The 19,305-nt window shown below is 39.8% G+C and overlaps 1 protein-coding gene across 1 annotated transcript; it reads right to left on the bottom strand.

Annotated features, from left to right (window-relative positions):
• Window positions 1–11,201: 11,201 nt before the first annotated feature.
• Window positions 11,202–15,108, bottom strand: adora1b (adenosine A1 receptor b). Its single transcript, XM_061272199.1, has 2 exons — window positions 14,630–15,108; window positions 11,202–11,979 (listed from the first exon to the last, which is right to left on the bottom strand). The coding sequence occupies exons 1-2, from the start codon at window positions 14,959–14,961 to the stop codon at window positions 11,202–11,204; spliced, it is 1,110 nt and encodes a 369-aa protein (XP_061128183.1). The 5' UTR covers window positions 14,962–15,108.
• Window positions 15,109–19,305: the final 4,197 nt, after the last annotated feature.

Genomic DNA, 19,305 nt, shown 5'->3' with positions numbered 1-19,305 from the left:
ATTTTTAACCCAACACTTATAACCTGTTAGTCAACGTTTTTCTAAAGGATTTTATTTTATTTTTTTGTGGAATGGCACTATGGAAATAAAAAGGCTTTGAATTGAAGTGAACACTGTGGCCAACTTCCAATATCACTGTTTACATTGACTGAACACCTGAAACGCACATGGCCAAAATCCACGTAAACCATTACCACAGTCCATAACTTGTCCCGATCCGAATCAAAACATGACGTTTTTGTTGTTGTTGTTGTTGTTGTTGTTTACTCTGGTAAGGTACTCTATGTATAATCCCACTCACAGACAAACCGCAAAGAAAACAGGACATTTTCTTTGGCCGATGGTAAGCGTCCGTAAATTGGGCGTAAACCGCACCGTGCTTTTTAGTATCGCTAGTACGGCCGACGTTGTGTCATGAGTCATAAATCCTCCAGTCTGACAAGAATAAATCCGGGAGGGAGGCGGTTGTCATTGGGGCAGCATACTCGTGACTCATGTTCCCCTGTAGTAAACTACGGGTGATCAAAACTGAAACAACATTGCTTTTCAATTAAATGATGGTATGAATATGAGACTTGTGATATTGCATCAGGCCTTATTTCTCATGCCCACATTAAACATAGGGACTTGCTCATCTCCTCCCAAGGTACTTTACTGGGATTGGGAAATGAAACGTTATCAATCCCAAAAGGGTTGCACGATTTTGAGACGACGGAAGCGAATTCTGGTAGCTGCATCCAATTTTAAATGAAACTTAATGTTAAACACTTTCCCTCTCATTGGACAATTCATACATATAGTATATATATAAAAACAACAAACACCAAATCTATAATAATAATTACAGTGATTGAATGTTTATGGAGAAGTATTTCTACAAGTATTCTAAAATAGAGAGCTACTTTTTAATCACCCTGTATGTAGACTAATAATGTGCATGTACAGTTATAGCCATATGTCTTGATTTTGTGATGAGAAAAGTTTGGACTAAAAATAAATTCTTTCAAATACAATCTCATTAAGAAATTTAGTTTTGAAAGTGGACCAAATTTACTCCGAGTGTGATCAGCGTCATGGAAGAGAGTGTGGCCCTATTTTGAGTTAAGACTATATTTCAAGAAAGTTGGGGAAATTCCTCATTTCACATACACACACACACACACACACACACACAGGCAAAATATCATGAGCAACATTACATACGCAGTTGTTGGAACTCGACTGAAAGGTTAGTGCATGGGTGTGCATTTACTCAACGCAGCGTGCCAAACCCCGGAGGCTTGGCTTGCTTTGCTATATGCCTGGATTGAGCCCAGGAATTGCAAAGTGCGCTGTGTGCATAGACCATTCATTGGTGTGATGCGATCGGCCACTTTAAATCAAACCTGGGACCAGTCAACAGCCAATTAGAAGCAACCTACGCAGTACACAAACACAGACAAACAATGCACTGGTCGCCAGCCAGTGGTAGGGCACAGAGCCAAACACGAAACTGGACTTACTCGCCAGTCAATGGTGGGCATGGTTGACAAACAACAGACTCGTTGGAAATTATTGTCAGGGCACATGTCAACAAGCAACAGACCCGAGACAAACAACAAATCATACTCACATAAATGTCTATAGGCAATTAAGAATCTTTACTTGCGCTAACATGTTAACATACAAATTCCGTATTTTCCGCCCTATAAGGCGCACCTAAAAACCTAAAATTTTCTCAAAAACCAACAGTGCGCCTTATAGTCCGGTGCGCCTTATATATGGACCAAATTCCTAAATTTAAACTGGCCCAAAGCATTGTGTCATGAAATCAATCATAAGTGGCCCGCTGAAGACTATGAATCATGACTCAAAAAGACTATGGATCATTATTTTATGATTATAAAGTAATTTGTTCCGTCTGAAGTTGAAATAAAAAAGATAAAATGGAGAATGATTTGATTTGGATTAAAAATCTGACATGATGCATTAATGGTGCGCCTTATAGTCCGGTGCGCCTTATATAAGGATAAAGTTTTAAAATGGGCCATTCATTGAAGGTGCGCCTTATAGTCCGGTGCGCCTTATAGGCCGGAAAATACGGTAATAATAAGATACCAAAATCTGAACAGGATTGACTTTAGCTTGAAAACATCTACTGAGGCTCTGCCGCCTAGTCAGCAGGTTAAGTCCTTATTTGTGCAGTATTTCACTCTGTTTACAAAATGTACATGCAGCTATAAATAGCAGTGGGAAGCAGAGCCACACGCACCAAGTACGTCTGCTGTGGCGAGGGCCGCCGTTCACATCAAGTGCAGGCAGGCGTGTTGACTTTCCGGATGGCCAGTTGTTTAACAGCCACGCTTAGGAATCAATTACTGCCAGTCATGAGGGGTAGCCTTTACGGGTGCGTCACCCCCCTCCCCCCCACATCCAAAGGACAACCGCAAGCAGTGACCACCAAGGCGACGTTCCTTGCACTAAATAATTTTAGTGTGTTTGAAACAGAACAACTTCTCTGCCTGTTTTTATTTTCCAATTTTCTCTCCACCACAATGAGCCAAAAGAATGACATAAACAAATTCATAAAGGTTTGGGAGACAATTTCCGTAAATTCACAAAAGCTCTGTTGTATACAGACAATAGTCTTCATGTCTGTATTTTTTAAATAAGTGTTGTTTTTCACTCCATTAACAATGTACTGTGTATGCTGTATCTTCATTGGAATAAAGAAGGACATTTCTAAGTGAACCCAAACATCTTCTAAGCATGAATTTGTCAAAGTACTCGCCTTAGAATTCACTCAGAGTTCAAACCAAAATAGGCAACTTCCTGTTTAAATGTTTGGCCTGGGTCCTTGAGATGTTTTCATGAGTTCTTAGTGATACACAATTTTATGTCAGTCGGTGAAACTTTCCAGAGGCACTACTGTCAGAATTGGCCAAAATTGGCTGTAATAAATCCACATAGCTGAGTTTTCTTCATCCAATTTTGATTATGGGTCCTGAGACTTTTTGCTGCACTGTCCCATGATAGACTTGTCCACCAAATTTTATGTTGATTTGTGAAACTGGTCTCGGAGGCTAATTTTGTGAAACCTTTATTGCTGGAAATAGCTCCTAGCTTCCTATTATTGGAAATAGCCCAAACTGACTGCTTCAACCCAAAATGGCTAACTTCCTGTTCAATTTTGGGCATGGTTCTTTGAGGCCTTTTGGTGCCTGGTGTTATGATGAACATGACCACTAAATTTCAAGTTGCTCAGCCAAACTGGTTCATTTTTGAGTCTTAGGGAATTGTTCTTTGTGTATATAAAAATCCAGTTCTCTGTAATTCTTGTCTTAGAACAGCTATTGTATTTATTTGTACACAGTTTTCATGCTATTTGTTGAACGCAAAAAAAAAGCATGTGATGGGACAAAACAATGTGAATCACCCGTCTGAAAACGTCTCGCCTACATTGAGCAGAGAAGAACAGCTAGTGACCTTGAACGTAATGAGTCAATTCAGCAGGCTTTTACCAACGCCTTCACAAAATAGGAATAAGGCTTGGGAATTTCCCCGTGTTGATCAAGGGCAACCAGCTGATAGCAGAGGGGAAGTGAGTCAGTGGCAGCACTTGTTGAGGCAGGCACTTACTGTATGCCTCCCGCTTGTGTCTGTTTGACCACTCAGTTGGAAATATGCAGGCCTTGCTGGGGGTTTCAAATCCAAAATAAATGCAATGTTTCGCTGGCGGGCAAAGAAGTAGCTGTGTACACACAGGGAGTCATTTTCTTGCTTGAACCCTGACATTAGTGTTTTTTGCGGTCATGCATCCGTCATGACTCCTATTTGTCACTGCGCTGAAAAGTAGAAGCAAGGCGACTGTCTATTTGCTTAACTCTCAAAGGGACTTGATGGAAAAGTGTTTTTTAAATGTGTTGACCTCCATTTGGCACAGCAGGTACCTTCCACACTTGCCTGTGTACTGTCAAAAATATTACAAGTAAAAAAAAAAAAAGGCCACTGTACTTCTAGTTGGAGGCATGTTAATGCCCGTGGGTGCTTAAATTAAATCATAAAATATTATTTTATCAAATTTATAAAAATATACATATCTATATTTTTTTATATATTACTAAATATTATCTACTTTATTATTGCAATTTGATTTAACATATTCTAAGTACAATAATGTTTCGGGGTCACTTTGGCATGTCAACCAAGACGCATGGTGTACCTCACAACTTAATTCAACTTGCAAAGATGTGAAATAACAAATGGTATTTACTATACTGATAACAATTATCTAACTTTACAATGTTTTTATAGTTATTGTTAAAAAGGCTTGAATGCAAATTAAATGTATGAATAATGTACTCAAAATGATCTGTTTATTTATGTATTATTAGATTATTAGATTTACATTTGATTGATCATATCGATAAAAAAAAGGCAGTTTTTCCTTTGATAGTTTATAGTCGTCGACATTGATGTATCAAGCGTCTCCAGTAAACCATGCACCAAACATACAGGACAGGTAAAATTGTATGCATCTTTTTTTATTTTTCGAATAAGTATTGTGTATTTTGTATAGCTCCCATTGATCAATTTCAACTCATTCTCACCAGGTGAGTTGGTTTCCAATCCAGCTGACCGTGCATGACAAGTGGAGTACATACAGGACTGGTCATCAATCAATAGCAGGGCACATTAAGACATTTAAAGCTTTTAAAAACAAAAGAAAAATAAACATTTTAAAACAAAATACGGAAATATAAGATAAGTTCTGAAAATTATAAAAGGAATGTGCAGTGCAAGAAAATGTTTTTTTTTTTTAAACTGGTAAAAATTACTATAATAAAATTTCATCAGCAATGATTTGACACAATATTTAGCATAAAGAGTGTTGCACTGCTGTTTACAGAGATCTTAATGGCTTACTTATTCAGGAGGCTCCTCGTTAAATTACCAAGTGGTGTGCAAATATGAATTTTAATGGGCGAACCACTCGGACTGAAAACAGCGGGTCATTTTCTAACCCGATGTTTGAAGCACATCTTTAAATTGGTTGATCTCGTTTCAATGATTGCCCAGCTTGGAGCATATTTTTGATAAATGCCACTGGATTGTTTGCAAGTTAATGTCAGGTCATACAGTAGAGTGGTCGGCAATCAATGAAGAGCATACTTCAAAAAACCAATGGTCACCACTGGATTGGTAGTCATTTAATGTCACGTGGACCTCTGCTATTCGTGGTGGACGACCTGCGAATAGCAATTAGAATTGATGGCTTTTATAATTGTGTTGGAAAAATAAATAAGATGAGATATACAATTACCTCGGGCTGCAGCCTGCAACTAACAATTATTTTAATGATCAATTAGTCTGTTGCTTATTTTGCCGATTAATTGATGATCAGATTGGAAAAAAAACTCTTTTTAATTTCCACCCCTTTATTTAAAAAACAGAACATTATTTCAAATTGAGGCCTCAAAGAACAACTCTAAAATGCATTTGGAGGAACCCAGAGAAAAAAACAATTCCAGTGAGTTCAAGTGTTCATTAAATGGAATTATGATACGTAACATTCGCTCTTTGTAAGTCAACTCCACCGCGTCAACATTTGCTAGTTTATGCAAATGTGACTCACTTGTTTTTATGCTAATAAGATGGAATCATTAGTGTCAATGCCAGTTTTTCACATTCCACAGAAGACAAGATGCAACAAAGGGGCTGTCAACCTTGGTGGCCTCATTTTTTTTAATCATTGATTACTTCTTAGTGGGATGACATGCAAAATGTATGCTAGTCCGGGATTAACTGCCTCAACGTTGACGCCCGACCGCTTTACAAACAGCATTTCCTATTGAGAGCTTTTTTGGAATAATAAACAGTCAAACCCACCATAAAAGATGGCAAATGAGCGAATGGATGTTATTTTTATACAATAAAAACTATTAAGTCCAATTTTAGGGCTGAGGGTTCAGGGTTATGTTAGGTTTAAGGGCAAGGGTAAAGTGTTGTAGTAAGGTTTCAAACAGCTAGTCAGCTTTTCAAACACAAAATATTTCATGCATTTTAAAATGAACTCGGTCAATCCATGATTAAATTTTTTTAACTAAATTCATCATTCTAAAAATTAAATAGTTCCTTTTTTGCAATTTATTATCTCCAAAATGCTGGCATTGCCATATCATTGTTCCACTCACTCACTCATTCACTCACTCATTCACTCACTCATTCACTCACTCATTCACTCACTCACTCACTCACTCACTCACTCACTCACTCACTCACTCACTCACTCACTCACTCACTCACTCACTCACTCACTCACTCACTCACTCACTCACTCGCTTAGCCCTTTCAATCACTTGCCAATTTTTTGGACACTGAAATACATTAAGGAGGATTATAGAAATTTGTAAACAGGAATTATCACCCAGGTTTTTCTGCCATGACATCCATTAGAGCGATGTAGTAGTTACACTACGTAGTGGAGCGCGAGCACAACACTCTTACATATTCATCACACCTGATAAGCAGCTCCTGGTGGATCAAACTGCTCGCCCATTTGTCAATGTGGGAAGCCACTTTGTGTGAAATGTCGCAGTATTAGCTAAACACAAAGGACAAATTCACCTTGGCAATATAAAAACACCATTTCATCATGTCAGTGTGCTTCAAGGTCGGCAGTGGTTGTATTAAGCTAAACAACTAAAAGACCGCTATTGTGTTCTGAATCATGGATGGATACATTTATATTGTGCCTTTTCAGGGACTCAAGGACACATTACAGTAAGTCACGTGGAAACAAATATGGATCTATATTTACGTACTATCTTGCTTTACGAGTGCCCCAACTTACAAGATTTTACATGCATTACATACATGATGTTACTTGGCCACAGCCACATGAGCCCAAAGAACAATGGACTGCTGCAGAGTAAGTTTAAAAACACAAAGTTCCTCTTTTAAATTATTTACTTTTGTATGTGAATTTAATGTCTAGCCTCTGCTTCTGTGCGGGAACCCAAGATAATAAAAATAACGCCACTGCTTGAAATGTGATGCACGAATAAACATATTGAAAATAGGAACACTCATTATTTTATTCCAATTCATTGAAATGTATCGATATAGTAATGCTGAGACTGGAATACAGTTTCTTTTCTTTTTTTAAAGCTTGATTTAAATGACACATTTGTTTAACAGTTAGCCATTCATTTGATAATTTACTAACGAAACAGCAGTTTTGTAGGTAACAAAATGAGCTGGATCGTTTTTGTATTATTATTCCTCCGGTGTATTTTTTGTGTGCTTGGAATTGCTTCAAATTTGAATGTTTAGCATTCACAAAATAATAGGAAGCGAAACTGGGCCTCCAAAGCTGCTAATGATAAGTGTGACAGCAGTGCAGGAATTTCCTATGGAAAGTTGAGAGGTAATCATACCTCAGGACGTGCTGTGCAAACAAATCCCAGAAAAGCAACAAAATCGCTTTAAAAGGAATACATAGTGCACTGGATGAACTTTAATGGTCCTCCTTGCGGTAAACGAGAGACAACCAAAGTATTTGCTGCCTACTCAAAAACATTAAAGGGGATTTTTTTTTTTATCTTTGCAGGTAAAAATAAAAAGCTATGACATTCACTGATCAAAATCTACAAAGGATGGACAATTACACTCTACTTGACATCCTCTGGTTCTCTCTGATGCAAGTTAGGCTTTTGTTACCATGACAACAGGGTGACGCTAGAGCAGTGTTTATGCATATATTGATTCATATTAAACTAACCGCAAAGCAAGACTGCTCATCCCAAAGTCTCATTTATGGTGAATAGCTAATTAAGTGTTCAGAGCCCTCCCAGAAAATGGCCACCAAGGCCCATACAGATGAATGACAGAGGTCACATGCTGATTTTTTTTTTTTTTTGCCAGTGGTACTGAACATCATTTAATGCATCATGATGCCACGTATTAATATTACAGCATTGTAAAGACACTCACACAATCATCTGGTGACACGATGAAGACAAAAGACATTGAGCTTATTAACTTACGAGTTGACTTAATACTTCTGCATGTCCTTTTGGATGAATGTATAATTCAGTCTTGTTGGGGGAGAAAGATGTTTGCTGTCCTCAGTGTGCACAAAGAAGGGTCCATAGAGGCGTGCTGCAATCGGATCAAAAGAGCACCACAAACTGACTAGAGGTATTTTCCTTCACAACTTGACTAGATGCGAGGTATTTTCTTGGGTGGAGATGGAACATAAAATGACCACTAGGTGTCAGCAGTGAGTCACATCATATGTATGTTAAGGTGTCGTTGGGTGTTTTGGCTTTTCAAGATAATACAGTGAACCCCTCCCCAAGCCTTGTCTTTGTATGACCTTTGCTTGTTAACATTAAGTTAAGCAGATTTCAGGCGAAGCTGCATTTTTCTTAAAAACGTTATGTGATACTCTATGATTAGAATGATTGTAAACTTTCATTTGGTAAACTGCTCACATTCTTTTTCTCAATTCAAGGCAAAAATTTACTAAACGACTACTTGACTACTTGTATTAAAAAGAAAGGGAATTAAGATCTCAAGCGACCACTATACACTATTTACTGGATCTGACAAGGAGCAGCTACGTCACCTGTTAGAAACGTCTGCCGCTTCCAAAAGGACTCTGGCCTTAAAAGGGAAGTCAAGCCCCAATTATCTTTTATAATTCTCCCACTAGTCTGATTCCTTCAAAAATCAACAAATGAATGACTACTGCCAGTCTTTTTCTACATTACATGACGTATCTTCACGTGGGCCTTGGTTTTATGTTTGAATTCCAAAGAAGACTGAATACTGGGACACACCAAACCATATAATGTCATTACAGTTTGTATGGGTGGTTTCCTTTTAACAGGTGTGGGAAGTGCTGACAGGGGGTGCACCATCAAGGGTGACAACTTGCATCCGCACATACACACTATTGTGCAAAATATCGTCCTTACTGTGCGATGTTGTGCCATGAAGACCCTGAAGACGTCGCGAGATTACAGCCATACTGCGCTAGTATGGTATTTACATTAATATTACATTCATACGTGGTGTACCAAACAGGCTGGATTTACACTGCAGTGTGGTTTCAAGTCATGAACATAAAATAACACACTTTACAACTCAATATGAGGCATGGAAGTGAACAATAAAAGCTGCAAGAGAAATTCCCTTCCTTCTCCCAACCCTCCAAACGAACATCAAATGTTGATGGCATAAAAATATTGTTTATCTCTTCAAGCCTCTGGTGGCTGGACTAAAGTTTATCCCAATGGATTGTTATGGGACTTCCTTTTATGTTGCAACGAAGAGGCGCTCAAAAGCAGTCAGGCTATCCTGAAGCCTCGGGTCTCATGCTGATTGCCAAGTCGGACTTACAAAAAACAAAAAAGATGTCTTTTTGGGTATGTGCTACCTGGTAACGCATGATAATGGGAAGAAAGGTTTTCATATTATGGGGGAGGGGAGACTAAAAAATCAGGAGATCTGAATTCGTGACAAACAATTTAACGCGACACAATTCAGCACTACATAATTCAGATTCTTTGCACGTTTTCAGCAATCATCATCAGGCATGTATCAGAAACAAATCTCTCGATTCACTTTAAAGGGTCTTCAAATTAGCAATGACCCCGCAAATAATTACACCTGGTCTGACTCACAGCAACACTCACATTCGTCCCTCCTGTGTGAGCGCTGAGACGCCAGCGTGCCCCATGGGTGCTATGCTCCTGTTTTGGGTATTAAGTGAATGTAAATGTCTCTTCAACCCTGAGGGGATTTGATTTGCATTTTTTTTCTACCTTGATGCAAAGCTGAATTGTTCCATATAATTGATGCAGTGAATACCCAGTCTGACAGAGAACTTTCCCTCTTGATTTTGTATTTTGTCATTTACATCGATTTCCACATTCTGCACTAAACAATGCACAAAAATGAAGTAAACAACTTCAGGCTTAATTTCTCTAAGGATGACAGTTGTTCTCAAACTGGGGTCCACAAGGGAGTGTGAAAAATAATTTGCAATAAATTATCATGTTATATCATTCAAATGAAAAAAATCCAATAACTTCTCATTACCTTAGCTTTGGGCGAAATAAAAGCTGTGATATACTTGTGAAATATCATCAATATTAATTTATAGTGCCATCAAGACTTCCCCCTGCGGTGTAAATAAGCATTTATTTTTATTGCTAAAACTTATGTTCAGTTAAAGCGAGGATTATGATGAATCCTCTGTGAGGATCCAACCAGACCCAAAAAGTTTAAGAACCCCATTCCTTGACACACGACGACTGACGTCAGGTCACTGTCACCGTATTAGGAAATTATTGCAAATTTATAGACCTTCTCGTAATATTTGTAAACATACACGCCGGGGTACTAACTATTGTGTTTTGTTCGGAAATTTGATTGCATTATATACAATAACAATAAAAGCGATACTGATTTTGAAAAACCCTAAAAAGAATTATTTTCAGAGTCCTTCAAAACAAATTGTGAGTAGGATAAATCAAGTTTATATCATAAATTCTTCTTCTTGTATTTGTTGCCATGTCTAAAGGGATGGACTAGGAATCGAACCTCGTCATCGGGTTTGTGGACTGCAAATGTTTGATTGGGTTGTCCTAGTTTAATCTAGCAAAACATCATGGCTAGCTTTCTAGCTCACGTCAGCGCTACAGTGTGATGCATTTCCCTGTCAAAAAAGCCTGTGTCAAGAATCTGAGCAGCACAAGTCAATTGATTAGCCAGTCCTTTGAGGATCATGTTAACCACAGTGTTGAAGTTCCCACCACGTCTTTTTCTGAATTAACTTCCCATTTAATAGTAAAGTCCTTTCACCACTGGGTCTGCCTTTAAAGCAGTTCACATAACATCATCTTCATGACTCACATTTAAGCTACACTGGTTAAGAAAAGGAAGGCTAAAATCATGATTTAAGCCCTCGACCCTGTTTCCTCAATCGCTCTGCTTTAGTCAAATGTTTACAAGTGGTGCCCTCCAAGATTACTTGAGCTTTAGCCACCCAGAAATACGTCATGGTCAAAAGGTCCATGTCAGCACGCTCCTCCTGAGTAAAGAGCAATCCTGTTGCTGTGGTTTGCAAGGATTGTCTCAGTCACCTCATGAACACATGGCAGGGTTCTTGTGCTTTGAAGGTTAATCCTCAAAAGGCGGCATTCATTGCGCTAAATGGCATTTTGCTCCAATATGGGTGGGTGTTCTTTCAACTGTAGAGGTTCACTGCTTTGGTTCTGAGGCTGCAGGGCGTCGGGCACACGGCCGCCATCATGCAGGACCCTCGGGGGCGACATTCGACCTGGTTCGGGATTGACGCTTTGCCACCTCCTGTCACTGGGCTGCATCTCCAGAGTGGGTGTGTCCTTGCAGCAGAAATACTGATGCCAGATCTTACGGAAGGCCGTGCGGAACTTGTTGATGCGGAAGGCGTAGATGATGGGGTTGACGGCAGAGTTGCCGTGGGTGAGCAGGATGGCGATGTAGAGGAGGAGGATGGGTGTCTGGCACTCAGGGCAGAAGAGCGTCATGCAGTTGATGATGTGTAAGGGGAGCCAACTGACGGCAAAGAGAAAGAGGACTAGCGCCAAGGATTTGGCCAGGTTGAGCTCCTTATCGTAGTACTTGTTGGGGTCAGTGTGGCTGCCGGTCAGCTTCTTGCTGTTGAGCTGCTTGTGGATCATGTAGAAGATCTCGGCGTAGATCAGCAGCATGAGCAGAAGCGGCGGCAGCACCCAACCGAAAAAGTTGAAGTAGACCATGTAGTCCATGCTGATGACGTTCTCAAACTGGCAGGTGACCACCAGGTCGGAGTCGATGGAGCCGTTTTGCTGCAGACGTTTGAGGTTGTTCCAGCCTAGCATGGGGGTTAGGCCCACCACAAAAGCCACCGTCCAGCATACCACCACGGCTGCGCCCGCTCGCCGGGGCGTCACCACCTGCTTGTACCTGCAGGCGCCAATAGGAGGGAAGTTTTAACTTAGCACTGATAGCATAATGTTAGTGTATACAACATTAAATGAGATCTAAGTCAAATATTCTACATTAGCAATGTACAGAACAATAAATAATAAGGGCCCCGCCGACTGAATTAGCTAGATCGTTTAATAGGCTCATATTAATTTTAATTTTTTCTTTTACACACAAGCGTATTTAATCAAACTTTGTACTATGTACATGTGTGCAAATGTTCGGCCACTTTTCACAAGACCTCAGAGTTTCTCTAATCTGCTACATTTTCATGATGAACCTGATAAGAGCACCAAAGGCTTTGTGATATTGACCCAGATGTCGCTTGTTTCACGTGCTGAATGTTTCATGTGAATGAAACCACAATCATATGGGATATGTATTGCTCTATATAGCAGTCACAAAAAATACTATCAAGGCATTAAATGAGAAGCACGCACTAAGCCACTATGGTGTAAATCCAGCCCTCTGACATTTGTGCACATCTCGCCTGAAGCAAAAGGAAATGCTCCAATTAGGCTCAGCTTTCATGCGTTGGATTAGTATTGACCAAGAATGTATGTGTTGGGACAGCCACATCACTAAGTCAAGGAAAATGCCAGTAATTCACAGCCTTTGCCTTTTAATCTAGAAATGGTTAATTAGTTGTAATAAAAACATGAATAAAAACAGAAGGGGTTATTTTATCACGACAATAAAATATTGACGTATTTTACGTACATGCACAGTACGTCACCTTGTATGAGGTGAGCCAACAGTCCATTTGGGCTCTGCGCTGGAGGACATTCTATGTCCCACAATGAAAGTTTAAATCATTCATGCATGTGATGTGTAAATATAATTGTCCTGAGACAAAATGTATAAATGTAGCTGTCGTTAAATTGATTGCTAAAAATTATTTAACACACCTAATATATCTTGAGCACCCCCTAAAATGCCCCCCCCCCCTCTTAATAGTAATAATAAAAATGCATAAGATTTATATAGCAATTTTCTGGACACTCAAAGACGCTTTCCAGTGCATACATTATTCATGGACTCACACATTTATACTCCAGTGGTGGTAAACTACATCGGTAGCCACAGCTGCCCTGGGGCTGCCAATGTGCGCTTGTGGCCCCTCCAACCACCAACATTAGCACCCACCTGTACACCGCGCATTAATCTGTCCGTCCGTTCTTCCCTCCCTCCACAAATTTAAGAAAAAAAGTAGATTAAATTCTAAACCAAAAAAAAGCAGGTCAACTTGAATTTAACCAAGCCGCAGACAGACAAATTGGCGCTCCGCCGGTGTGAGTGCTGTATGATGTCATATCGGATTATTTCAATCATAAATATCACCATTATGGGACAAACCGAAATCATCAATTGAATGGATTATAATCCCTATCATCATCAGTGATCATGTGATGCTACCTGCTTAAAAAATATATAATAATAATAATAATGATAATAATAATAATAATAATAATAATAATGATAATAATAATGATACGGCTACTACTACTATTACTGGTGGTACTTCCACTACTACTACTACAACAACTACGACTACTACTACTACTACTACTACTATTACTACTACTACTACTAATAATAACCATATACGTAAAGGGTTGCATGCTACAAGCAAAAAAGGAGAAGCTTTCCCATGCTTTTATCTGCAGTAGACATGATTATTGTAATGGTCTTCCGATGAGATTACCCCAAAAGAGCATAAAACAGCGGCAGTGGATTCAAAACCCTGCAGCTTGGGTTCTGAAAAAACACACAGAGATCTGAAAACCTCACTCCAGTCCTTAAAATTTTAACACTGGCTGTAGAACAGATTTTCACATTTCTGCTACCGGTATGTAAATCACAAAATGATTTAGGTCCCGAATACCTAATAGAAATTTTACTTGAATATAATAGTAAAGGAGAAAATCCTGTTCAAAAACTATGTATGTTTGTATGTACAAAGCATGTCTTGCCTAATATGTTTTTAGCATGTTGTGTTTGTTTTTGTTTCTTTTTTATGCCTTTAAGAAAAAAAGCTCTCCATAATATTGCACTTTAGAAATAAAAAGCAATAGCAGTATTAAATACCATGTTAAGAATGAAATAGTTTGTGTGTTGTGAGTTAATGCTTCAATACAATTCAGTGTGCTGTTTCTTCTGGTGTTGTACAATAGACAAATGATGAGTCACCACAATTCTCATCTCAATGACTCAGTAAAGGGTAATAATATTGGTCATAAGTGGAGAATATACAGTGAGTCTTGTAAAATGATCTGTCTATATGCGTTACACCACCATTGGTGTTCAAACACTTCAGAGCACATTGATGCTAGTTTTGTTTGCCCGACATTTGAATTTTCTCTTTTTTGTTGGCATTAAGATAGTGGGGTCATTCCTAAGGCACAGTTGTTTAGTTGATTTAAATACACAACATTGTTGAGCTAAATTAATCAAATTGCATGGTGGTTTATTCCCTGTTTTTCTTGAAAACATAACATTTCAAAATTACCTGACCTGCCTTGACCACCAAAGTTATTGCTGATTTAACACGTGTATATTTTGCCATTATGATAACGCACCACTTTATTACTCAGTAAGCTCGGGGTCAATACTGATCCTGTGATGTTACCTGGTAGGGATCTTGACCCTCAGGTAACGGTCAATGGCGATGGCGAGCAGCGCCAGGATGGAACTTTGCGTGAGAACCAGAACCATGCAGGCGACCAGCAGGCAACTGTAGAAGTGCGTCTGCAGCCCGATGCTGATAGTGATGGCCAGTGGGATGACCAGCGCCCCGACCGCGATGTCCGCCAGCGCCAGCGAGACGATAAAACAGAAGGTGGTGTCCCGCAGGGATTTGTTAATCCTCACCGCCCACACCACCATCACATTGCCCACCACGGACGCCACCGCGATCGCCACCTCCATGCCGATGTAGAGGGACAGCAGTGCTCCGGGCATCCTTGACGAGGATCACGTCGGGGGAGGAAACAAGCACAGAAAGAAGACGAAAAAAACCCTCTTGAGTTTGACACACGCGTAATTTGGGTTTAGTGTGTCCAAGGGCAGGTGCGGAGGTTCGTGCGTCCGCGGCGCCGATGCGCGCTACTTCCACTTGGCTGCATCGCCTACAGGAGGAGGAAAGAGCAGAAATGGAAAGGATGCTCCTTTTCTCCGTGCATGCGCGCGGGGCAAGAGGAGGTGGGTGATGGGTGGGGGGGACTCCACGACCGAACAAAAGAGAAGCTTGAAGCAATATCGAGAACCCGTCCAACTACGCGCGTGCATGTGCGCCAACACGCATGACACCCCCTCCTCCTTTTCCTTCGACCCCCTCAGTCCTCGTGCAGTTGCTTCCAAATATAGTATCATAAGAAGTAAAATATTTTTTTCTGGGTACACAGTGAGGCAAAAGTCCTAGGAATTCCCTTGAACTAAAGATGTAGGTCGTCTCGCACATTTCACAGATGGTTTCAGTTTCTCCCTTCTCCTACTCGCTGTTTACTTTCAAATCACACGTCTTCAATGTTGGCCCAAGCCAAGGAAAACCATTACTACATCATCTACATCATTTTATTTTTTTTACCTAGAGACGTTAATACTATAGTATTAACTGTCTGGCATTAATGAACGGAGAAATAATATTCGATTTTTCTTCTGACAAAATAGAGAGGAGGGATATATCCCAACATATATACTTATATTCAATATATTTTGATATGTAATACTGTCTGTACAAGTTCTGTGCTTCATCATGGAACGAATTAAACTCTGTCAAGGTACCATTTCAGTAATTTACTGTATATATATTAAATGTGCTTACCCCAAATGCAACTCATTGGATTTCTGCTGAACAAAAGGTAGAAATTCATCTGTCACGGCCACATTAGATTTGCCTGTGTGGTCGGTGCAGAAGTGTGTGTGGAGATTTGAACTTCGAACTGTTGCCAACGGTGTTGATAAAAGCGAAGGACAAAAAAATGACAGATAGACACATTTGCATAACTTCATGATATCCAACATACAAAGTCAAAGTCAAAGTCTGCTTTATTGTCAACGTCTTCACATGCCGAGACACACAAAGAGATCGAAATTACGTTTCCTCTATCCCACAGTGACAAGACATATTACACGATAGACATACAAGTAAACGACGCAATACAAAAAACAAGAAGGCACAAACAATAAATAATAAGAGTAATAATAAATAAACAGATAACACAACAAATAAGAGCCAGTGTGCATACAGACAGTAAAAGTACAGGACGCTACGCAGAACGGGGAAGCGAGTTCAGGATCCTAACAGCCTGGAGTATGAAGCTGTTTGAGAGTCTGGTGGTGCGGGAGTGCAGGCTTCTGTACCTCTTCCCAGAGGGCAGAAGCTCGAACAAAGAGTGAGCGGGGTGATACAAGCTCTATCATAAATGCAATATATACTCTTCAAGCTTGCTAATAAATACAATGCTGTTGAATGTTTTTGTAGTTTAGGGATCCCCAACACCATCACCTGAAAGCCAGTAACACCCCATGGAAAGGTAAAGAAAATTGGGTGGAAATGTCTATCATAAGACACCCAAAAAAGTTTCAACAACACGTGTACTGAAGTAAAACAGGAAGTATCACGAATTATGGAGGAGCCGTTTTTATATCCTTCTAACTTTGACCATCAGGGAACACAATTTTCAATGACACACTCACCAGATCCATTGTGTCACACACTGAACACACTGAACCTTTGTCTGTCTCAGGTACACACACACACGCACGCGTGGCATTGACGTTGATATGGTAAGGTTCAAAGTTCCATTGTACCCGAGGGCGGCAGCTACAATCGTGACATAGTTGCCATTACTTCCTCAAGGCAGGCGTGACCGCCGAGTATGTTCGAGGGAGTCCCGAGTGGCCCTCACTTATATATTATGGAGCAGTGACATGGAGAGAGGCTGCATTCCACATGACTGAAAGTGAAAGCAAAAGCGCCTCGTAAACCTTCAGCCAAACACCAAGAAATATTTGATCTCAGTCCTAGAACTAAGAACACTATCACTACTATAAAGGTTTGATATTGTGCCTAAACACTTGAGGCACAATATCAGTGGTTTGTGGATTCAATAATAGAACCAATTTGATGTAGATAGGTTTGATGTAAATCTATTTTCATACACACTTGGCGGTGTTGTCTGCCTTTCGCCTGATGTCAAGCTCTGGTACCCTGAGCGGCGCTGAACACAAGAAGCGGTGTCGGGAATGGATGGACCTTTCTTTGCGCTTATAAAAAGAAATTTGTATGTGTGTCATTGTATTTGATTCATCTCAGACCTAATTGTGTTCATTTGTACTTGGTTGTCATATTGTTTGATGCAGAGGTCACATACAATATCTACAAGCCACCAGAATTTTTAAAGTCCTTCAAGTTCAAGCAAGTCTTAAGTCATAAACTCCTGCTCAGTCATATATTAGAAGGACAAAAAATATGTTGATATGACTGAACTTCATTCATAAAATAAAATGTAGGAAATAAAATAAATCATATAAATAAATCTGATAAATCATAAAATAAAAATAAAACCAAGACATTAGTTTGCATACATTAATTTCATACAGATGTACTAAATGTCAATTTTATTCTTAGAGCTGCTAAAGCGCTTTGTGTTACGATCAGATTGACGTGCATTAATTTAAAGGGGGCCTGCCACATCAATATGGCGAGTCCCGCATCGCTGGTTAAATGACTGCATTCTGTCTGATGGTGCCTAGGCAAGATGTGAATAAATTAAAGCATCCCCCTGACAACATCTCACCAGTCTATTTATTTAGCTGAGGGACAGTAACACGAATTAAATTTTGCCTCAGTGCCAATGTGCAAAGTTATCAAAACGCAAATTGTATGTAATTGATAGTAACAATTCATTTGGACCTTTGGACAATCTTTTCTGTTTTACTTTAACTTAAGCAAAAAAAGTCTCATTTTACCTGAGCTTTTTTTTTTTTAACACAAGAAACTGGATTTTTACTCTAGTAGGTTACTGTGAGCACTTTTGATCGATACAAAATTTTGCTAGAAGGGGAAAGAAAACCAACAGCAAAATGGTCAGCATACAGCAATCGATTCACTAAATTGCCTTAAACCTTCCGCTCAGGAATTATAGACATATTGCGGTGACAGTACAGTATGCAGTCTGAAGACACGGCCCATCTGGGTGGGCACGTGAGTGCTCCGCATGAGCCCTGGAGGTCAAGTCGATGTGTTCTACTGAAGGAAAGAAGCAGCCATATGGTCCTCACACCGGTGCCACGACACCAGTTCACTTGCCTAAGAAACCATTTCAAAGCGAATGTTAATATTGGGCGTGACAAAAGTAACGTATTTAGTGCTAATGGAGTTGTATAATGAGTATAATAATTATATTTTGGACATATTATTACAGTTACCAAGGCCAATAACACAAAATGAAACAAAGAGGAAGTTACTCATTAACCCATTTACAAGCAGAATCTTCCATTTGTCACTCATAAAAGTAGCTAGTTGGATTTATTGTTCTTGTTTGTCATTGAGCTTGGTCCTTTGAATTCTTAAGAATATCTCTTTATTCCTTAACCTATCATAGTCAAGACATAGTACATCACGTGGCTGAGAAGTCATTGTTTTTCAGGTCATCCACAGTCAAAAAAAGTTGATTCAGGGGTGAGTACTCCTTCAAGAACTCAATGAATCAACCATTTTTAAAAAAGCGAAACCCACTCTAGAACTCGGAGATACAAAAGCCAGAGCCGATTTTCGAGCAGCAAACCTCGAAACTGATGTGCTCGCCGCTCATCTACAATGTAAATCTTTCCTGTATGGTTGGCACACATTTAGCATCAGAGGCAGTCAAAAATAGCCCAATCCCTACCTACCTTTGGTGTGTGGATTTCACGTGTTTACTGACACATTTTCCGCATGTGGGCCTAATCGCAAATGTGTGCAGGCTGTTCCCTGTTAAAACATCTGCGGGAATTATCCTGGGTGGGTAGCATGAATTACATACGCGAGTAGCACTCGCAATGCTGTCATTTTAATTTGTATTTTTATGGATGCTTTGTTGGGGGAACATTTCAGAGGCTCTGCGTTTTCTGCAAAGTCATCTCATTCGGTGCTAGTATGAGATGACGTGGGAGTTGTTGCATGACAGAGTCTGCGGTTTGACTATCCCACAGTGGACGACGCCAAAAGCCACTGTGGGGAATCACCTCGTAAAAAAAAACACCCTTCAAAAATTGCCAACGTTGTCGCTTGGCTCCACTTCCTGTTTGGAAGTTTTACTT

Source organism: Syngnathus typhle, linkage group LG2 (assembly GCF_033458585.1).
Source record: "Syngnathus typhle isolate RoL2023-S1 ecotype Sweden linkage group LG2, RoL_Styp_1.0, whole genome shotgun sequence".
Lineage (NCBI taxonomy): Eukaryota > Metazoa > Chordata > Actinopteri > Syngnathiformes > Syngnathidae > Syngnathus > Syngnathus typhle.
The sequence above is the reverse complement of the archived record's forward strand: the minus strand, read 5'-3'. Positions and strand labels throughout refer to the sequence as shown.